The 22,476-nt window shown below is 34.8% G+C and overlaps 1 protein-coding gene across 8 annotated transcripts in view; it reads right to left on the bottom strand.

Annotated features, from left to right (window-relative positions):
• The window catches only part of GABRB2 (gamma-aminobutyric acid type A receptor subunit beta2), a 556,114-nt gene that overhangs the window by 33,356 nt on the left and 500,282 nt on the right, over positions 1-22,476 (bottom strand). For 7 of the 8 annotated variants that reach the window (XM_079918416.1, XM_079918420.1, XM_079918417.1 and 4 more), the window contains 2 exons: positions 19,767-20,011; positions 15,250-15,363 (listed from right to left, as the gene is read on the bottom strand). In XM_079918416.1, coding sequence (XP_079774542.1) covers positions 15,250-15,363; positions 19,767-20,011 — 359 coding nt within the window. The remainder of the gene's footprint in view (positions 1-15,249; positions 15,364-19,766; positions 20,012-22,476) is intronic. The other variant, XM_079918422.1, reaches the window with a different exon arrangement.

Consider the following 22,476-nt stretch of genomic DNA (forward strand, 5'->3'; position numbering starts at 1 on the left):
TTTCGTAAGGAACCTCTATACTGTTCTCCATAGTGGCTGTATCAATTTCCATTCACAGCAACAGTGGAAGAGGGTTCCCTTTTCTTCACACCCTCTCCAGCATTTGTTGTTTGTAGATTTTTTGATGATGCCCATTCTAACTGGTGTGAGGTGATACCTCATTGTAGTTTTGATTTGCATTTCTCTAATAATTTTTGATATTGAGCAGCTTTTCATGTGCTTCTTGGCCATGTGTATATCTTCTTTGGAGCAATGTGTATTTAGGTCTTCTGCCCATTTTTGGATTGGGTTGTTTGTTTTTTTAATATTGAGATGCATGAGTTATTTATATATTTTGGAGATCATTTGCAAATATTTTTTCCCATTCTGAGGGTTGTCTTTTCGTCTTATGTTTTCCTTTGCTGTGCGAAAGCTTTTAACTTCCATTAGGTTCCATTTGTTTATTTTTGTTTTTATTTCCATTACTCAAGGAGGTGTATCAAAAAAGATCTTGCTGTAATTTATGTCAAAGGGTGTTCTTCCTATGTTTTCCTCTACGAGTTTTATAGTGTCTGGTCGTATATCTAGGTCTCTAATCCATTTTGAGTTTATTTTTGTGTATGGTGTTAGGGAGTGTTCTAATTTCATTGTTTTACATGTAGCTGTCCAGTTTTCCCAGCACGACTTATTGAAGAGATTGTCCTTTCTCCATTGTATACCCTTGCCCACTTTGTCATAGTTTAGTTGACCATAGGTGCGTGGGTTTATCTCTGGGCTTTCTATCCTGTGCCATTGACCTATATTTCTGTTTTTCTGCCAGTACCATATTGTCTTGATTACTGTACCTCTGTAGTATAGTCTGAAATCAGGGAGTCTGATTACTCCAGCTCCATTATTCCCCCTCAAGACTGCTTTGGCTATTTGGGTTCTTTTGTATTTCCATACAAATTTTAAGATTTTTTTTCTAGTTCTGTGAAAAATGCCAGTGGTAGCGTGATAGGGATTGCGTTGAATCCATAGATTGCTTTCGTTAGTATAGTCCTTTTCACAATATTCATTCTTCCAATCCAAGAACATGGTATATGTCTCCAACTGATGGTATCATCTTTAAGTTATTTCATCAGTGTCTTATGCTTTTCTGCATACAGGTCTTTTGTCTCCCTAGGTAGTTTTATTCCTAGGTATTATATTCTTTTTGTTGCAGTGCTAAATGGGAGTGTTTCCTTAATTTCTCTTTCACATTTTTCAACATTACTGTATAGGAAGGCAAGAGATTCTGTGCATTAATTTTGTATCCAGCAACTTTACCAAATTCATTGATTAGCTCTAGTAGTTTTCTGGTGGCATCTTTAGGATTCTCTGTATAGTATCATGTAATCTGCAAACAGTGACAGTTTTACTTCTTCTTTTCCAATTTGTATTCCTTTTATTTCTTTTTCTTCTCTGATTTCTGTGGCTAAAATGTGCAAAACTAAGTTGAATAATAGTGGTGAGAGTGGACATCCTTGTCTTGTTCCTGATCTTAGAGGAAATGCTTTCAGTTTTTCACCATTGAGAATGATGTTTGCTGTGGGTTTGTCATATGTGGCCTTTAATATGTTGAAGTAGGTTCCCTCTATTCCCACTTTCTGCAGAGTTTTTATCATAAATGAGTGTTGAATTTTGTCAAAAGCTTTTTTTGCATCTATTGAGATGATCATATGGTTTTGTTCCTTCAATTTGTTAATATGGTGTATCACATTGATTTGCATATATTGAAGAATCCTTGCATCTCTGGGATAAATCCCACTTGATCATGGTGTAGAATCCTTTTAATATGCTGTTGGAATCTGTTTGCTAGTATTTCATTAAGGATTTTTGCATCTATATTCATCAGTGATATTGGTCTCTAATTTTCTTTTTTTGTAGTATCTTTGTCTGGTTTTGGTATTAGGGTGGTAGTGGCCTCATAGAATGAGTGCGGGAGTGTTCCTTCCTCTGAAATTTTTTGGAAGAGTTTGAGAAGGATGAGTGTTAGCTCTTCACTAAATGTTTGATGGAATTCACCTGTGAAGCCATTTGGTCCTGGGCTTTTTTTTGTTGGAAGATTTTTAATCACAATTTCAATTTCATTACTTGTGATTGGTCTGTTCATATTTTCTGTTTCTTCCTGGTTCAGTCTTAGAAGGTTATACCTTTCTAAGAATTTGTGAATTTCTTCCAGGTTGTCCATTTTATTGACATAGAGTTGCTTGTAGTAGTCTCTTAGGAGGCTTTGTATTTTTGTGGTGTCTGTTGTAACTTCTCCTTTTTCATTTCTGATTTTGTTTTGAGTCCTCTCTCTCCTTTCTGTGATGAGTTTGGCTAATGGTCCTCAAAGAACCAGCTTTTAGTTTTATTGATCTTTGCTATTGTTTTCTTTGTTTCTATTTCATTTATTTCTGCTCTGATCTTTATGATTTCTTTCCTTCTGCTAACTTTGGCTTTTGCTTGTTCTTCCTTCTCTTGTTCCTTTAGGCGTAAGGTTAGATTGTTTATTGGGGATTTTTCTTGTTTCTTGAAGTAGGCTTGTATTGCTATAAACTTCCCTCTTAGAACTGCTTTTGCGGCATCCCATAGGTTTTGGATCGTCATGTTTTCATTGTCATTTTTCTCTAAGTGTTTTTTGATTTCCTCTTTGATTTCTTCAGTGATCTCTTGGTTATTTAGTAACGTATTGTTTAGTCTCCATGTGTTTGTGTTTTTTACGTTTTTTTCCCTCTAATTGATTTCTAATCTCATAGCGCTGTGGTTAGAAAAGATGCTTGATATGATTTCAATTTTCTTAAAATTGCTGAGGCTTGATTTGTGAGCCAAGATGTGAGCAATCCTGGAGAAAATTCTGTGCACACTTGAGGAGAAAGTGTAATCTGCTGTTTTTGGATGGAATGTACTATAAATATTACTTAAATGTATCTAGTCTATTGTGTCATTTAAAGCTTGTGTTTCGTTATTAATTTTCTGTTTGTATGATCTTCCATTGGTGTGAGTGGTTAATGTCCCCCACTATTATTGTGTTACTGTTGATTTCCTCTTTTACAGCTGTTAGCAGTTGCCTTATGTGTTGAGGTGTTCCTATGTTGGGTGCATATATATTTATAATTGTTATATCTTCTCTGGTTGATTCCTTGATCATTATGTAGTGTCCTTCCTTGTCTTTTGTAACCTTCTTTATTTTAAAGTGTATTTTGTCTGATATGAGTATTGCTACTCCAGCTTTCTTTTGATTTCCATTTGCATGGAATACCTTTCTCCATCCCCTTACTTTCAGTCTGTATGTGTCCCTAGGTCTGAAGTGGGTCTCTTGTAGACAGCATATATATGGGTCTTGTTTTTGTATCCATTCAGCAAGCCTGTGTTTTTTGGTTGGAGCATTTAATCCATTCACATTTAAGGTAATTATTGATATGTATGTTCCTATTACGATTTTCTTAATTGTTTTGGGTTTGGTTTTGTAGGTCCTTTTCTTCTCTTGTGTTTCCCACTGAGAGAAGTTCCTTTAGCATTTGTTGTAGAGCTGGTTTGGTAGTGCTGAATTCTCTTAGCTTTTGCTTGTCTGTTAAGCTTTTGATTTCTCCAGTGAATCGGAATGGGATCCTTGCCAGGTAGAGTAATCTTGGTTGTAGATTCTTCCCTTTCATCACATTAAGTATATCATGCCACTCCCTTCTGGCTTGTAGAGTTTCTGCTGAGAAATCAGCTGTTAACCTTATGGGAGTTCCCTTGTATGTTATTTGTTGTTTTTCCCTTGCTGCTTTCAATAATTTTTCTTTAACTTCTGCCAGTTTGATTACTATGTGTCTCAGCGTGTTTCTCTTTGGGTTTATACTGTGTGGGACTCTCTGCACTTCCTGGACTTGAGTGGCTATTACCTTTCCCATCTTAGGGAAGTTGTCGACTATAATCTCTTCAAATATTTTCTCAGGTCCTTTCTCTCTCTTCTCCTTGTGGGACCCCTATAATGCGAATGTTGTTAGGTTTAATGTTGTCCCAGAGGTCTCTTAGGCTGTCTTCATTTCTTTTCATTCTTTTTTCTTTATTCTGTTCCATGGCAATGAATTCCACCATTCTGTCTTCCAGGACACTTATCCGTTCTTCTGCCTCAGTTATTCTGCTATTGATTCCTTCTAGTGTATTTTTCATTTCAGTTATTGTATTGTTCATCTCTGTTTGTTTGTTATGTAATTCTTCTAGGCCTTTGTTAAACATTTCTTGCATCTTCTTGATCTTTGCCTCCATTCTTTTTCCGAGGTCCTGGATCATCTTCACTATCATTATTCTGAATTCTTTTTCTGGACGGTTGCCTATCTCCACTTTATTTAGTTGTTTTCCTGGGGTTTTATCTTGTTCTTTCGTCTGGTACATAGCCCTCTGCCTTTTCATCTTATCTATCTTTCTGTGAATAATGAACTTTTTATGCTGTTTATTAGTTTTGTTTAGTGGTGACTTGGGCATTCTGAGAGAATAAATTGTATTTCCAAAATTTATTTTTTTGTGTGTCATTCCCACCCTAGGAAAATGCCTAATTGAAGGGAAATAAGTCATAGTAAGTTTTTGCCTCCTTGCAGGACAGGAGATGTCCAGGTTCTCTGAATGAGAAGGAACTCACAGAGAAACTGATCATGCAGCAGCAAAGAACATGGCAGGAACACTTAAGGGGCTTTGGTCCTGGGAATTTTTTCACTGATGATGACTCACCAGGTGTCTGTTACATTTTCTCATCTATAAAATGGGGATTATATCTACCCTCTATGTTTCTGGTGATTTTTGAGATAATTAAATACGGTATCACAGGAAGCACATTGAAAAAGTACAAATACTATACTGAGGAACAATATTATTATCATCTAATGGACCTGCCTGGTTGGTTATGTACTACTTTAGATCTTACTAACTATTTAATTTATATCCCAATTTATTCAATATAAGAAGTATATCTTTTTAGATGAGTTATTTGTAGGATAGTAGTTGGATCTAAAGTACTTTTAGTTTTTCCTAATCCAGGTAATTGTTTTATCATATTTCTCTTTATCAATATTTTTCACTGTTTTTTAAAGGGAAACTTGTTAAAGGAAACGGTTTTTAACCACAAGGTATGATATGTATTGCATGTGTGTGTAAATTTTAAGTTAGCAAGCAATTGCTTGTAATGGAAATAAATGGTAGTAGGTTTAGTTGAAAGTAGGCTATGAGACTAATGACTTTTAGGCCAGAATGTTTGGTAAACATTCTAGAACAATATGATTTTAAGGTTGTTAAGATCTTAGAGATCATATCCTTATTTTACAAGACAGCTTTACATCTCTGATATTACAAATATGGCTTCAGTGTCAGAGTTGAAACTTGAATCCTGAGTCTCCTGAGGTTCAGTATACTGCACTATTAGAAAATTAATGGTTTTTGATGGGCAGCTGTATCTGTAGGAAGCTGTGAGTACTGTTGCTACAGGTACATGAAAGCTTGGAAAAAATATTCGAGGTCTCTTTGTCTAACTGAGTCAGTGGAATCTTGACTCCCTTGTGACAACACTGAGAAGAAAGCTGGACAGCATGGGCTTGGCTGGTCCCAGATCAGAGCAGTTACTGTGTAGTCCAGACCATTCTCTCCCTTTCTTTCTTTATTCCCCGCCTTTTCCTTTTTGCCAGCAATTATTATTAGACTATAATATAAGCAGTAGTAATTAGAAATGAGGATGTGCTATTTATATGTAATTACCCTGGGTTATTCTGATTAAGAAATACATGAAGCATTGGGAAAAGTAGGGATTGTGTGTGGTGTGTATGTGTATGGGTGTGGAAGGCATGGTAAGAGTATGTGTGTGTCTGAGAAAGAGAGAATGTAATAAAGGATCATAGGATCGTACTTGCAAATCAGATGGGAATATGTATACATACACACACATATGCTTTCTTAAAATTTAAAAGTAATATATACTCATTGTAACAGTTTAAACACTATAGAAATATATAAAGTGAAAAACAGAAGTATTCCTACTATCCCATCCTCCAAATGTACCCACTAGGGAAACAAATTTTAAAAATAAAATAATGCAATAATCTTGTGTTATTGGTTTTGTGACTGGAAAAATATAAAGTTGACCATTATCCTGTACTACTAATAACATAGTACTCAGGATGGATCAAATGTAAAACATGAAACAATGAATTAAGTATAAAAAGAAAAAATTTCAGAAAAATTTAGAAGACCACATGTCTAACCTAGAGTTTCAATAGGAATTTTTATCTATTCCAGAAGACCCAGAAATTATAAAAGTACACATAATTAGACAATACAAAAATTAAAAACAGTATGGCATGAATGAGAGCTGGGGAAAAATATCTGCAATGTAACATACTAATAAATGGTTAATTATTTATTATGCTTAGAACTCTAGAAACTGAAAACAAAGAAAATGGATAAGAATAATCATAGGCAATTCATAGGGAAGCCAATTCAAAGAGCACATAAATATATGAAAAGTTACTCAGTTGTTTAACAATGTGAGAAATACAAGTTAAAATAAGACAGACCCATAATAAATTGTAAAGAGCAATCAATAATCAATATTGCTGAAGGGAAAGTGAGAAAGAGGATATGTTCATATAGAAGCACAAAGAGACATAAGAGATTTATAAAAATTATTACAAAATATTGTTGTTTTGTTCCCCCAGGGAACAAAGTGAGATTCAGATGGGTTTTTACTTTCTGTTTTTAAATATTATGTAAATGAAAATAATCATGTGCTTTAAAAATGTAATCAGAAAGAAGATTAAAAATATTTTCCTTGTGGAAAGAGGTTAACCTGACAGGAGTGGTAAGAGAGAAAGAAAAGTATAAACATTAAACATTTTTACAAGGTCAAATATTAATTCTTTTCTGGAGTCTGGATTTTCTGCCTTGCTTTACCTTATATATGTTTATTAAAATGTTTATGTGTGATTTTCTGCCTTTTCCTCTTTAAAAAGAAAATTAGATCTTTGATGTATATAGAATTTAATCCAGAGGAAGGGGTGTGTTAGTTATATGGTACTATATTTAAATATACCCAAATGGTCATCCAGTTGTCATTGCTATTTATGAGATAATTCACATGTTCCCAAGATATGAAATGATACTTTTATTAAGAACTTAATTTTATTATATTTCCAAGTCAGCTTCTACTCGCTTTAGTTAGAGATTGCTGATGTAGTCCTATACTACATTAATCACTGTGGTTTTATAATTTATTTAAACTTCTTGTAGAGTTATTCATTTCTTTCTATTTTTCATTTTCCTGAGTTTTTCTATAATTTTTTCCTTTCAAAGAAACTTTAGAATTACTGTTTCAAATTTCTGAAACAAACCACTAAAAAAAGAAACTCCCAAATGAGGCCCATTGAGATTACACTAAACTCATAGAATAGTTTAGAAATAACCAATTCCTTTAAAATGTTACCTTTTTTTAAAAATAAGGTTTTTTTTAAACAAAGATGGCTTTCATTAAAAACATTATTGGTAAAAGGGCTCTATTCCTCCTTTCCATTATATTTCTCATTATTGTTTATACACTCCTTACATAGAAAAGCTACAAAAACTTCCCATACTTCTGATATGATTTCTAAAGCTTGCTTCCTCCCAGTTAATTCTCTTGGATTTTGCTTGAATAAAGTAATTCTTTTTTGCTAAGGGTGCAATTATTATTTCCTCCTTTTCTAACATTTCTTTTTTTCTCTCATATAATTTCACTGGCTAACAATTTTGAAAAAGTTAAATAATAGTGGTGATGGTGAGCATCCATTTCTTGTTCCTGTCTTTACTGTCTCAGCTTTAGACAAAAGGTAACAGATAAAGCCTCTGGTTACATAGATAAATAGAGAAACCACAGCAGGGAAATACCCATTGCTTCCCAATTTCCTAAGGGATTTTAAATGAATACTGAATTCAATAGATACCTTTGAAAACCTTTTGGTATCTATTAAAAGGATGAAAAACTTTTCACCTTTTCAACTTATTAATATGGTAAATAATACTATATTTTTATTTTGAAATGATACTATATGGTTATGTTGTAGTTTGCTTTGAGTATTCTGTGGATTCAAAGTGATAAGTTAATTTAAAGATTATTTTTTCCCCCACTGATATTCATTAGTGAAGTGGATCCATAGCATCCTTTACGTACCTTTGTGTTTTTTTAGATATGGTTTTGGCACCTTATTTATGTTATATTACTTTCTAAATCATTTGGAAGTTCCTCTTTCTTTCTGCTACGATCTGCTAGAGTTTAAATACCAACGGAGTATTTGCTTTTTTTAAAAAATAAATTATTCATTTTATTTATTTTTTTGGCTGCATTGGGTCTTCGTTGCTGTGCACAGGCTTTCTCTAGTTGCAGCGAGCGGGGGCTACTCTTCGTTGCAGTGCGTGGGCTTCTCATTGCAGTGGCTTATCTTGTTGCGGAGTACAGGCTCTAGGTGTGAAAGCTTCAGTAGTTGTGGCATGAGAGCTCAGTAGTTTTGGCTCACGGGCTCTAGAGCACAGGCTCAGTAGTTGTGGCACATGGGCTTAACTGCTCCATGGCATGTGGGATCTTCCCAGACCAGGGATCGAACCTGTGTCCCCTGCATTGGCAGGTGGATTCTTAAACACTGAGCCACCAGGGAAGTCCCAGTACTTGCTTTTTAAAATTTGACAGGACTTACTGCTGAAACTTTCTAGGCCAGCTGACCCTTTGCAGTGGGAGTTAAATTTTTCTGTCAATTATCTTAGTTTTATCTTTGGTAATTAATCTGTTTTTGTTTTCTCTTTCTCCCAGGGTCAGTTTTGCTAATTTAGAATTTCTAAGGATGTCATGTATTTTACCACATTTTCTAACATATCTGCAAAATTTTCTTTTATTTGCACCTTTCTATGTAATTGTCATGTTTTAAAATTTTCTATTGTGGTTTACCACATTGGCTCCCTCTTTGCTTCTTTAATAAGCTTTTCCTTGGTCAATTATTTGCCTATTGTACTTAAATTTTTAAAAAATAACTGACTTACTTGTAAATTATTTTGTTTTAATTTTCTAATTTGTTAATTTACAATTTGTCTTAATTACTTCCTTCTACTTTTAGGTGTTTGGTTTGCTCTTTTTTTTAACTTCTTGAATTGAATATTATATTCACCTTTTAAAAGTACTTGCTAGAGATGTATTTGAAACTACAACTTTCTGACTGTTAACTATTTTAACCACATCCCTTAGGATTAATTATGTAGTATTTTAAGCTGCCATTATTTTCTAAATGTTCTTCAAATTAATTTTTATTGTACCTTTGATACATGGTTGTATAAAAATGAGTTTATACAACGAATAAACTTTATTAAATATACTGCTTAATGTTTCTTTCATTTTCTCTCTTTATTTCCAATCATTTAAGTTCATTTAGATGCTATTTCAATTTTAGTTTTATAAATTATGTATGAATTATTAACCAATCATTATATCTTTGTTTTACATTATAATTATATTTGTCAGTCTTAATAATTTTTAACTTCAATTCATCCTTATAGAGTAATAATATTCAATCTTCTATTTTCTTTGGATTTGTATTTACCTCATTTGTTTTTGTCTGTGACTTTACTTAGAATATTTTTCCCATACTTTTACTTTAGAAGTATTTCTAATAAATAGCATTTTATTGGGTTTAGTTCTTGATTTAATTTGAGAATCTTATTCTTTTGATATGTGAGTTGATATATGTTCTAGTTAAAACAGTTAAGACAACCTTGGTCTTAAGTCTATTATCTTAATTCCTGTTCTACATTTGCTTTTAAGTTGTCCTTATCCTTATTCTGATGTCTAACTTTACCTGCATTATCTGAATCTTTTTTTTACTGAAATATAGTTGACATATAATATTTTGTTAGCTTCAGGTACACTACATAATGATTTGACATTTGTATGCATTATGAAATAATCACCACATTAAGTCAAGTAACCATCTGTCCTCCTACAAGTTTATTACAATATCATTGACCATATCCCTTATGTTGTCTATATCCCCATAACTATTTATTATGTAACTGAAAGTCTGTACCTCTTAATACTCTTCATCTGTACTGCCCATGGGGTATGGGCACCCCTCTCCCTTTGACAAACAGCTGTTTATTCTCTGTATCTATGGGTCTGTTTTCATATTGTTTTGTTTAGTTTTGTGGATTCCACAAGTGAGATCATACAGTATTTGTCTTTCTCTGACTTGTTTTACTTAGCATAATGCATTCTAGGTCCATCCGTATTGTCACAAATGGCAATATTTCAGTTTTTATGGAGGAGTAACATTCCACTGTATATATACACTACATCTTTTTATCTATTTGCCTATTGATGGGCACTTAGGTTGATTTCATATCTTGGCTATTGTAAATAATGCTGCTCTGCATCTCTCTTTAGTTTATTTCCACCTTCTTCTCTGAGATTTTTATAAGATGAATTGTCAGTTCTTCTTCTACCATAATGACTCAGATTTTCATGCTTTAGTGTAATACCATAAAGATCTGAGAAAGCTGATCTCTTCCACTAAAGATTTTGATTTACATCTCAGGTGGAATCTACTTTTTAAGCAAGCATCCCAAATGACCTTAAGGAAGTCTATAGTAGAAACACAGTTGTATAGAAGTTATCTATGTTAATTTTAAACATATCCTTAATCTTCAAATTCTTGATTCATAAACTCAAGAATAAAAGGTAATTATTGAGTCCTTCCTGTGAATGAGAAAACAAATACTTCTCCCTCATCAACAATACCATCCTGATTTATTTTTATATATCTTCAGTATCTAATATTTAAAAATATTTCAATTATATTTTATTCTACAACTTTAATTTATGGAGTTGTATAGTTTTAGTTCTACCTGTCATCTTTAGCTCTACATGCTAGCATATACTGACTTTTTCTGTTCTTAAGTTCTTACTTTGACTCTCTTTTGTTGGGGGCTAGATTTTTCTTTAGACTAAGCTATAATATTTTTCTTTGAATAAGGACGCATGGATGCTATGTTCCCTTAGACTTTACATATTGAGGATAGATTGTCTTTCTTTTGCATTAAAATAATATCAATAATATTCTTAGGTTATATTTTTCCCCCTCAGAACCCTGTAATATTTTTCCATTGTCTTATAAAATTTAATATTGCCGTGGAGTAGTTTGAGATTTTTTTTTCCTTACCTGTTGGTCACTTTTTCTGACTGGAAGTTTAATAATGTTAGAAGAATATAATAAGGTGGCAATGGTATTATATAATTTTAATCTTAGAACCCAGTATATCCTTTTGGCTTACTGATTAATTTCATTACAGGTATGTATAAACACACAATGTACAGCAGAGTAGTTAGAGTGTATCCTCTAGTCATATTTTCTGTTCAACCATTTTTTTAGCTGTTCAACCTTAAGAAAATTAATTACACGTTCTGGGTCTCTGTTCATCATTTATAAAATTATAACTGCTACAACACAGGGTAATAATGACTAATGTTATGAGATAATATATATAGAGTGTTTAAGCATATACATGGCATTCAAGAAGTATTTATCATTATTATAATTAGCTATTGATGTCAGATTTAAATATTTTTTTCTATTTGCTTTTTGTTCCATTCTATACTTCACCAACATTATGGCTCTGCATGTTTGCTCTGCTGTACCTATCCTGTATATTATGTTTTCTCTAAGTGGTTTTTAACTGTACATCTCTTTTTTTCTGTATTTGGCATGATTTTCTACAGCCTGAACTTTGTGTTACTGCCTTGATTTTTTTGCCATATTGATTTTCTTTCTTAACTATTTTAGATGCAGTTATTAGTGTCTATGAAAATTGTTCATCCTTGATCTTTTGTTTCATATTCTCTTTCAATTTTTGCAAGAAAAACACTTTTTTAATGAAAGTTTTTAATATATCCTGAAATATTTTTTCCATTAACGGGTCATTATCTGTCTTTTGCGTGCTGAGTTCCTCTCTCTCTCCCTACGAACGAGTGAGAGAGAGAGAGAGAAAGAGAGCAGGGAGAGACAATGTCATTTGCTAGTTTTCCTGCACAGTTGCCATGCTGATTCTTTGTTTAGATGCTTCATTTATAGGCAGACCTTTCTATAGAGTTTTCCTATTTGCTCAAATATAGCTTGGGTAGATTCTTCTGGATTTTGCTTACACTAACATTGGCCCTCCTTATGCATTTCTGTCTCTCTGCAGAGCTTCAGTTTTAGTTGGGTGTTATTTTTGGTTTGCTTTTCCATTGCCATTTTATCCTTTACGGCTTTTGGACAGAGAAGAGAAAAACTGCACCTGGGTTTTTGGATTCTTATATCTCCATTTCTCTAACACTTTTCACAACAGAAAGCAGTTAGACATCAGTTTTCTGTTTCTTCATCATTTTAAGGGATGGGTGATATGTATGTGTGTGTCTGTGTGTGTGTGTGTATGTGTGTGTGTATACTGCCACACTCTCATAGTAGGTACGTAAACTATAGTAGAACTTTTCTAGGGAACAATTTGGCAATATGTATCACCATTTTAAAGCATATACTTTTTGACTCAGAAATTTCACTTTAAGAAATATATTAGGAATCAATGGTGTGTAAACATGTCAGCAATGGGGTACTTATTTTAGTTGTTTACAATCAAAAACCACTTAGAGGGGCTTCCCTGGTGGCGCAGTGGTTGCGAGTCCACCTGCCGATGCAGGGGACACGGGTTCGTGCCCCGGTCCGGGAAGATCCCACATGCTGCGGAGCGGCTGGGCCCGTGAGCCATGGCCACTGAGCCTGTGTGTCTGGAGCCTGTGCTCCGCAACAGGAGAGGCCACAACGGTGAGAGGCCCGCGTACCGCAAAAAAACCAAAACAAAACAAAAAAACACTTAAAACAATGTAAATGTCTAACAATAGGTGTTTGTTATATAGATTATGGTATATACATTCAATAAAATATTTTGTAGTTATTAGAAATGATGTATACTTATACTGATGTTTAAAGACACAGAAAAGGTAAGTAGAAAATAGCATACACACAATAGTAGAGCATAATTATTTGTATAAAAGTATGTCATTAAGTGTGAAAAAAGGACAATGCTAACAATGATTATATCTGGGTGTGGAGTACAGGTGGTTTTCATTGCCTTTGCACATTTTGTTTAAAAGACTGACCATGAATTAGTTTTACAATCATAAAACAGTAATAGAGATAAAAAAAGAAAAATTGAGAAAGATACACACTGCTACCATCTCCAGAATAATAGCAACACTTTATGGAGTGCTCTATGTCTGGTACTGTATAAGGCCCTTAACAAATTATCTCATTTAATCCTCTCAGTAGCTCCATGAAGCAAAATTTTATTGTTTCAGTTTTCAGCTGAGGAACTTGAAGGATGGAAAAGTTAAACATGTGTAATGTTACACAGCTCATAGAAGACCATGCCTGAAGGTGAACCCAGTTCAGTCTGATTCTAACAGCTACCATCATCCCAGTGCATTCCATTGCCTCTGAGGATTGTCAAATACATTTCAATGCTTTTGCAGGTTACAGGTTTAACAGCTCATCATTCAAACTTTTGAATATTGGCCCTTATTTCATACTCTAAATACGAACTTAAAAGAGAATTAAAAAGACAGAGTAAAGACACACCCAACAAAGAAAAGTATAAAGGCAGATGACATTAAGATTCATATTTCAATGTAAATCATTCTCTTTAACATAATGTTTTATGAAATAGAGAGAAAGAGTTCTTGACAAATGAGGGTCCAAATCATGGCATCGGAGAGTATCATTAACTTTCAATCCGTCGGCTGACAAGAACAACAGAGGCAAATTTTCTTTCAAATATTCTCATAATCTGAGGATTTTCCTGAATTTTCATGTAACTTTTACCCAGTCATAGACCAATCATGCAGTATACTCTGATTTTGATTTTGGAAAATACATTATTTTTCAACCATTTTCATCATAAACCCGAACTCCAACTGTCAGACATATTTTCTTCTAAATGATTAGCATTCTACCCAGAATACTGCCCAATCAAATCAGTCTACTTCCATTTCAACAATAGTGGCTTCAGTTAAAAACAAGAACCGCAGCAACATCACAAATGAGATAGCCTGAGAGAACAGACATAGTAGGGGATTGGGACTAAAATAGTGAGTAACAAAATTTCAAACACCTCTTCTCCTGGAATCTACCTAATATCATTTATCAGACTCATGCTACGTATAATACAACAAGTAATGAAGTTAAAAGAACAACTTAAAATAGTAAACCCAACTAGCAATTTAAGAGGTTAACCATAACTGTTTCCCACCCCAAAGGTAATAACAATGAGGAATCAAGGAATTTGGGGTCAGAGCCACAAAACTAAGGTAGAACATGACACTTCAAGGTATAATAATGACAGCTTCTCTGGCATCAAGTCCTCATAGGAAAGATTCACAGCGTTCAATATCATTCACTGCCTCACCAAGAAACAGAACGAAAACAAATGAGAGGTAGGCAGTAGATGATAATGTGGAATGGTGACGATCACCATCTTCCTCCTCCAGTTTGGCGGGTAATGTGAATGACAATTTGCCAATTAAGAAATGTAAACACATGAGGATTCAGAAACTGAACTCTAAGTTTTAGCCCCCAATGGGCTTTCTTCGGAGTTCATTTAAGTCAAGAGCATTGTCAAGAAACAATCTCAATTATTGCCTCTTATCTATCATTATAACAAACTGGGCCTGCTGAGATAATACTTATTTCTAAAATATAAATAACAATAAAGGAACAAGGACTTGATGCAAACATAACATTCTCACACACAAGTGAATGATCTAGGGCAGAAAATATAGGTTCCTGAATTCTAAGCCAACCTACGGAAGGACTGTATAATTCTCCACCTATTCCACCAACCCAAAGAAACACAACAAGAAAACTAAGAAATGCCAGAGTATATAATGATACTCTATACTCTCAATACAAATGACAAGAAGTCTCAAAATACGATCCGCTTGTTTTCTTTCTTTAGCACAACAATAATGTATGAGTGGAACACTGAAGCTTAGGTTCATCATAACTACATTTAAAAAAAACAAACCCAGGAAAACCCCATTATGGTCTCATGAAAACATTTAACGTATCCCCACGTCTCAGGATACAAGTCCATAGGTTATCCGCAAAAACGCCATACATTAATTTAAAGGGAACAGCTAAACATATTGGCTCCAACAGAAATACAAATAAATGGATTAAAAACTGGCTATCTAACCGTATACAGAGAGAAATCGTAATTGGTAGTCCGTCTAGTTGGGGAGAGGTTTCCAGTTGGGTCCCACAAGGATCGATATTGGGTCCCATTTTGTTTAATATCTTTATAAAAAATCTGGAAGACAAAGTAGAGAATGTGCTAATTAAGTCGACTGATGCCACTAGATTAGAATTGGTGGTTAAAGTAAATTGGCTATAGATAAATGCTACTGGTCTCTAGAAAGACCGATGCTAACAGAGACTAGAACTTCTAAATAGTTCTTTTTAATGTATCACTTACAAAATCTAGTTTCAAGCACTAGAAATAAATAAATTTAAAAGACCTTAGTGCTCTGCTTAACCAAAAATTTAGGTGTAATGGATAAAGACAACACAGAGACTCCAACACCCATGAATGCAGAATAAAGGATGCCACCCCCCCAGTAGATCTTTTCGGTGCAGCTTTATTGGGAAAACTGGTGGTTGTGGGTCTCTCGATACAGTAAGGATATTGGAGGCATTTCAGGTATGCAAGAATCAGGGTGGTGAAAAGACAGAAGTAACTTAAAGTCTCAAATATATATACACCTAGTTATTGGCAGAAAAATAAACAAGAAAACAACATAAAGCTTAAAAGAAAAAAAGGGAGAGCTGAAAACTTGAAGGCATGAACAAGAAAAGTGGGAAAATTGATCAAGAGAAAATCCTATAAGGAAACACACACACACACACACACACACACACACACACAATAGAAGAATGCAAGGTGTAACAGGAGAGCTTTCCTAACACTAGAAAAAGAGACTGTAGTTTTTTAGCTACTCCTGAAAACACTGAAGAAAAAATTCAGTAGAACTCTTACTGTTTTGAGGTTTATTTTTAAAAATCTTAGTAGTTAACAACTTAATTTGTCGCATGGAGACAACTGTGAAAGTAACAAGGCTTGTCAGCTACGGACTCCTGTAGACAGACGGGTTTTTTTAGGTGATGTGAACTGAATATATAGACTAATCTGGAATCAGCTTTTAAATTTTATATTATTTTTTCACTTGCTTGCACAGAGGAATAACGACTAGAAAACCTAGATCATCTCAGAAATCTTGTTAACTTTGCTATGCAACCTTGGATAGTTAACTTTCTTTCAGAGCCTTAGTTTTTCCATCAGTTAAACACCAGACTAAGAATTGTTTTAAGAGCTGCAGATAACTCTTGTTAAAATAAGAATTTACAGGAAACTTCATACAGGGAAGAGATTAGAAAAATGTGGAAGCATGCCTTTGAGTGACAGTGGGCTCCCACCTGGCTAGGCTTCCCATTTTCATCCCTCCTGCCCTCAGGACAGAGAAGAGTTTAAAAATCACTTTAGACCATATGACATGCTGCTTCTGTCTCTAGGAAACCATCAATGGAACCAGAAAAAGTCAATCCCTCTCCTAGTGACTGATTGCTCCGGAGCATCCAACAATACTTAGTTGATTATATGTGCCTGATCTTTAAAAAAAAAAAAAACTGTAAAATTACAGTTAAAAAGAAGGAACATTCTTGATAAGAAATAGAGTGACATTATTCATGATGCCGACACAAAAGAAAGCATTGTGCAATCAGAGCCCTCTGTGGGTCTCCTCTAACCCTTCATGCTGTGTTAAAAAAAAAAAAAAAAAAGGGAGCTTGGAATGTTAGATGGCTACCTTTAAAAAATCTAATCAACATGGCTCTAAGTATTCTGGCCTAAGAAATAATTGATAAAGTTTATAGTTGGCTTGCTATCGATTTTACAGCGAATACCTGTTGAAAAATGATTTCGTTGCTTTGACTTTAAAACTTCCAAAGTGAAACATTCCTCTGTAGGTAATACTTTTTTAGGGATAGGACTGCATCCTACATACTAGAGCATGCAGAACGCACAAGCAAGTATCGCCAATAGGTCTGGAGACTGTAAATTTTATTTTGAAAAGTAATAATGTTTATCGTTTATAATATTTTGTTAATATTTATCACTTACCTAGTGCTTATCATATACTGGGGACTATGCTATTTTCTACATTTTATCATAACTTCATAACTTATGAGAGGAATTAACTCCATTTTACAGATGAGGAAACTAAAGGGTCACAGAGACTTTTTTCCCCCCTATTATCACACAACTACTAAATAGAGGGTAAATATCAAACCTGACTGACTCTAAAATATCTGTTCAGAATTACTGTGCTAAATGATAACTCCTGATACCATGATGTTATTGCACACTGATCAAAGAAAGAAGAGACTCCACTTGTGCTAAAGAGTTTTAAGAATAGGACACGTATCTTACATTTTTCTCAAGTTTGAAGCCGGAGGATTGGACTAGCATAGTTTTTTAACCTCAGCAGTACTGACGTTTTGGGCTGGATAATTGTTATGGGGAGGCCGTCCAATGCACTGTAGGATGTTTAGCAGCACGGCTGGCCTCTACCCACTAGATACCAGTGGCAATCCCCTCCTCCTGGTTTTGATAATCCAAAACATCTACAGACATTGTCAATGATCCTCTGACGGGGGCGGGATTTGAGAACCACTGTACTAGAAGAATTCTGGTATCTTTTTTATTCTCTCATTCTATGCTCTGAATTGTGGATCCAACTTCAGCCAAGAGGATGCATGGGTTTTGCATCACTATGGGGTACCTGCCCAGTGAACCATTCCCTACCTCCATCTCAGTACATTGAGTTTAAAACTACCTGAAGCTCTCCAGGTTCAGTCTGCTACAAACCTGCCACTCTCTGGTACTTAAATTTATTATGTAAATGCAAATTGGTATGAAAAAATAGGGTAGGTGAAAGTGAAGAGAGATCAGATGTTAAGCCAGCTTTGCTTTAGGCAATTTATTGAGACTCATTTCAAACTGCTGTCCTAGGAGATTGTTTTATTTGTTCATTTTCTTTACTAAAGGTACTCTATCAGGAAAATTGTAAAATGGGTTTAAAAAGCATTCTCTATTTGACAGCCCGAGAGAGTCATAATGCTACCTTGGAATCTATTAACAGATTCCAATAAATGAAACCCGGAGCACTGAAAAGAGATTGACAACTTCCTAGACCCTGTGGTTCACTGGCTTATAAGGGCCATACTTAAAATTTGCATCATTATGAATATCATCTCCTGGGAAGGAGTGCTTTTGATTAGAGAATAGTCCAAAATCGAATATCAGACCTATGGATATATGGAAAATATCAGTGAGTCAGAAGCTTTCATTGGGTTTGCGCCAAATAAAACTCAATGGCAGGGATTATTTATGGTGTGCCACCCTTGGAATTAAATTGAAGTTAGAAATATTAAAATGTAAATGCAATAATTATTGGATGGTTAACAATCCCAGATAGCTTAAAAGTATTACTATTTTCTTAGTTCCATCACTATGAACTATTTACCAAATCCAACATCATGCACTACTTTATAAACGCTATTTATGGCAGATAGTAAAATAAGTCCTTGTTTTTTTTGTCTATTTTGAAGCGCCTAAATTTGCACTATGGGAAAATGCATATGTAAATATTCTGTTCAGTGCCGAAAGTTATATAACAGGAAGCCAGGTGAAGTCACATTTTGGGAGTAAAGATGGCTAGATCTATTGGAACTATTGTCGAAAGCCTCAAAATTGAGATTCTAAATCTTGAATGCAAATAAGAATAATATTTGGAGAATTAAAAAAAATTATGATGCCCAGGCATACCCCAGGAACAATCAAATCAGAACTTCTGGGGATGAAACCCAGGCTTCAGTATTTTTTAATGCTTTCCTAGTCATTTAATTGAGCACCCAAAGTTGAGAACCATTGCTTTCAAGAATAAATTAGATTTACAACTGTGTAGGAATTTTTCTTTGGCTATGCCTGACTTAAGCAACATGGTAGCCTCCTGTACTCAAATGCTTCAAGGATTTTAAGTAGTACATGTGCAAGGCATTAAGTAATTATCTGTCACTTAAAAAGTAAGTTATTCTTTTTTTCCCTTCCACTTCTTTTTCTATCCATCTGATGACTTCAAGAACACAGTCTCAGTTTGTTGCTGGTGGGTCTTTAGCACATGTCTGTACATGCTTATTTCCTTTTTAAATCAATGAGAATGCAGAGCTCAGGCCTAGAGCCTTTATCTAGTATAACCTAGAATTTAATAACACAGTTCCATTTTTATTTATACTTAAGATTATCTTCCAGCAAGTAATACTGATTTAAGTGATATGAAATTTCCTTTTTTAAAATAAATTTAAATAAAGTGAGTAAATTTAAATAAACATAAAGTAAATAATAGTACATATTATACTCATATATGGAATAAGTCACAAAGGTGGTTCTCAGATGACTATGGTTTGGGCCACCCTAGTGTTAAGGTAAAGGGCATGTAAATGTTGTACCATAAATTTGGGCCCTAATTGTGCCTCCATCACTAATTATCTCTTCCCTGGGCTTTGGTTTTCTCATTTGTTAACAAGGCCATGAACCTATATTGCAGGCATTCTTCTATGAGTTTAAGAAGCAAGGAGGGCTTTGCCCTTTGAACTTACCTTGTTGACATCCAGACGCATCTTCTCATTGTTGGCACTGGCAGCCTTTTCAGCTGCTTTCTTTTGGCGTTGAGGTCCCCTCCCAAAAAAGATGTAGTTGACCAAAGCATATTCCAGAAGGGCCATGAAAACAAAGACAAAGCACCCCATCAGGTACATGTCAATGGCCTTCACATAAGGGATTTTAGGGAGAGTTTCCCGGAGGTGGGTATTGATAGTGGTCATTGTTAGCACAGTTGTAATTCCTGTAAAAAATGAGAGAGTTAGAGTAATAGTGTTTGTATTTCCTTTCTGCTTTCATCATAGCTGGAAAGTTTAACTGTATTTTTTTACTTGTTTATAGATACTGCAAAATATATACCAGGCACTTATTATATAGCAGCCCTGTGATAGGCCCTGGCAATATGTATAAATCATTAATTTATAGCAAACATTAATCATTTGGGGGGCACTTCCTTTAATTACATTTTTATATTTATAGTTATGTATCTAGTGGGGGGCTAGAGATGTGAATTAAATGCTATGATAGACATCTGTGTAAGGTGAAAGTTGGGAATATGGAGAAGATCCTAGTTTAGCCCATGATGTGGCAGGGAAGAGATCAGGAAATATAGACTTCGGAGCTGAGTCTTGAAGAATGAGTCAGAGTTACCCAGGCAAACAAAACCTGGAGGTCAAAAGTGGTAGTAGACCTAAGGGCATTGGTGGTGGAGAGAGTTTATTTATTTATTTATTTTTAAAATAAATTTATTTATTTATTATTTTTTGCTGTGTTCAGTCTTTGTTGCTATGCACGGGCTTTCTCTAATTGTGGTGAGCAGGTGCTTCTCTGTTGCCGTGTGCGGGCTTCTCATTGTGGTGGCTTCTCTTGTTGCGGAGCACGGGCTCTAGGCGCACGGGCTTCAGTAGTTATGCCTCGCGGGCTCTAGAGCACAGGATCAGTAATTGTGGTGCACGGGCTTGTGGGATCTTCCTGGACCAGGGCTCAAACCCGTGTCCCCTTCATTGGCAGGCAGATTCTTAACCACTGTGCCACCAGGGAAGCCCGAGAGAGTTTTTTTAAAGGGGTGCTTTGTGGGGGTGAAAGTACACAGCCCATCAAAAGAATCTCAAGAAACTCAATGTGGGTACATTATAGGATATGATGGGAAGAATGATGAGCAAAGTGGAGATTAAGGGCTGCATAATGGAAAGTTACATACACAGTGCCTAATGCAGAACTTGAACTTAAAATTGAAGGCAATGTGAGGCTACTGACCAGCTTCCAGTAGGGAGGTATCAGGGACAAACTGTGTTTAGGACGATCATGAGGGTAAGCATGCAAGACAGGAAGCAGAATACCAGCTGAGAGTTTTTCAGAATAAGTAAGTGATGAAGGGAAAATAAATTAAAATCACTGTAAAAGTACTGAACTCAATGAATGCATTAAACAGATGATGTGAACAATGATTGCAAAAAATATGGAAACTAGAGGTGGAGAGTAACAGAGAAGCAGCTGTCTAGCCTTCGTGTTTCTGGGTTGGGAATGTAGGCACATAATGCACAGATAAATAATATAGAAGTATTACAAGACTCTATGGGAAACGCCACACTATGTCAGGTTATTACCACTAGTCCAGCTGAGGGAACATCTCCAACAGTGGGGAGTAGTTTTCCCAAAGCTGTAATTGGAGGGATAGACAGAGATATGCTGGGTAAAAGCAGTGGGAGTCCAGAGCCCTGAGTTTCCTACAAAGGTCCAGCTTTGTAGGAAAAGAGTGATGTGAAAACAGAGCTCCTAGGTCAAGATCACACAGATGGGAAGTTGCAGAGGCAAAATTTGAACTGGGGTGTCTCTGGCTCAGAAACCTGTGCCCTTAAACACTACCCGATAACACAGACCAAAAGTTAATTTTCAATTCTATTTTTTAAGAACGTATGTTTTCTGATTTAATTTTTTCTCTCTAATAAGATAATTTTTGCCTTGCTTTTCTATATGCTCATGAAACAGATACAGAAAAAATAAATTTGAGCATCCAATTCTGAGCATGGCCAAAAAAATATGGTTATACTTTAGATCTAGGTATTTTATAGTTCTCACATCTTTTCTATGTTAGACATTTTGATACATTTTCCAATTTTACTTTTCATTATTTCATCTAGAGCTTATCTTGGATGACATGAATATTACATGTATATTATAAAACAGACAACACTAATTTTACTATTTATCTAAATCTCATGTTAAGGTGTTTCTGACCTAGTAATAAACTGCTCACATAAAAGACATTTGACAATTTTCTTTCAAAAAGTAAATAACTTATGTATTATTCCTGTAATAGGCATCAAATTGATAACAGATTTTCATTTTGGAATAACAGGATATTTACAAATTCCATTCATTACTTTATTCAGCAGGTATTTACTGGACACCATTCGCTGTGTGAGACACTACAAATATAATGGAAGCAAAATTAGATATGGACCTTCCTCCAAGGTATCTTCAGTACCATGAGGAAAATGAACATCACAAACCAAATAAATATAAATTATAACTGTGGCTGGTCTCCAAGGTTGGTCTACAGTATTTTAAGAGAATATATCACAAGGGACTTGACTCAGTCCAGGAGGTAATTAATTCTCCTTCCATCCCTGAACCACCACAATCTAATCTCAACACAGCAGCCAAAGTTATCCCTTTGTATCTGAAATCATGTCAGTTCTTTGCTCA

This window comes from Stenella coeruleoalba, assembly GCF_951394435.1.
Source record: "Stenella coeruleoalba genome assembly, chromosome: 3".
NCBI classification, from domain to species: Eukaryota; Metazoa; Chordata; class Mammalia; order Artiodactyla; family Delphinidae; genus Stenella; species Stenella coeruleoalba.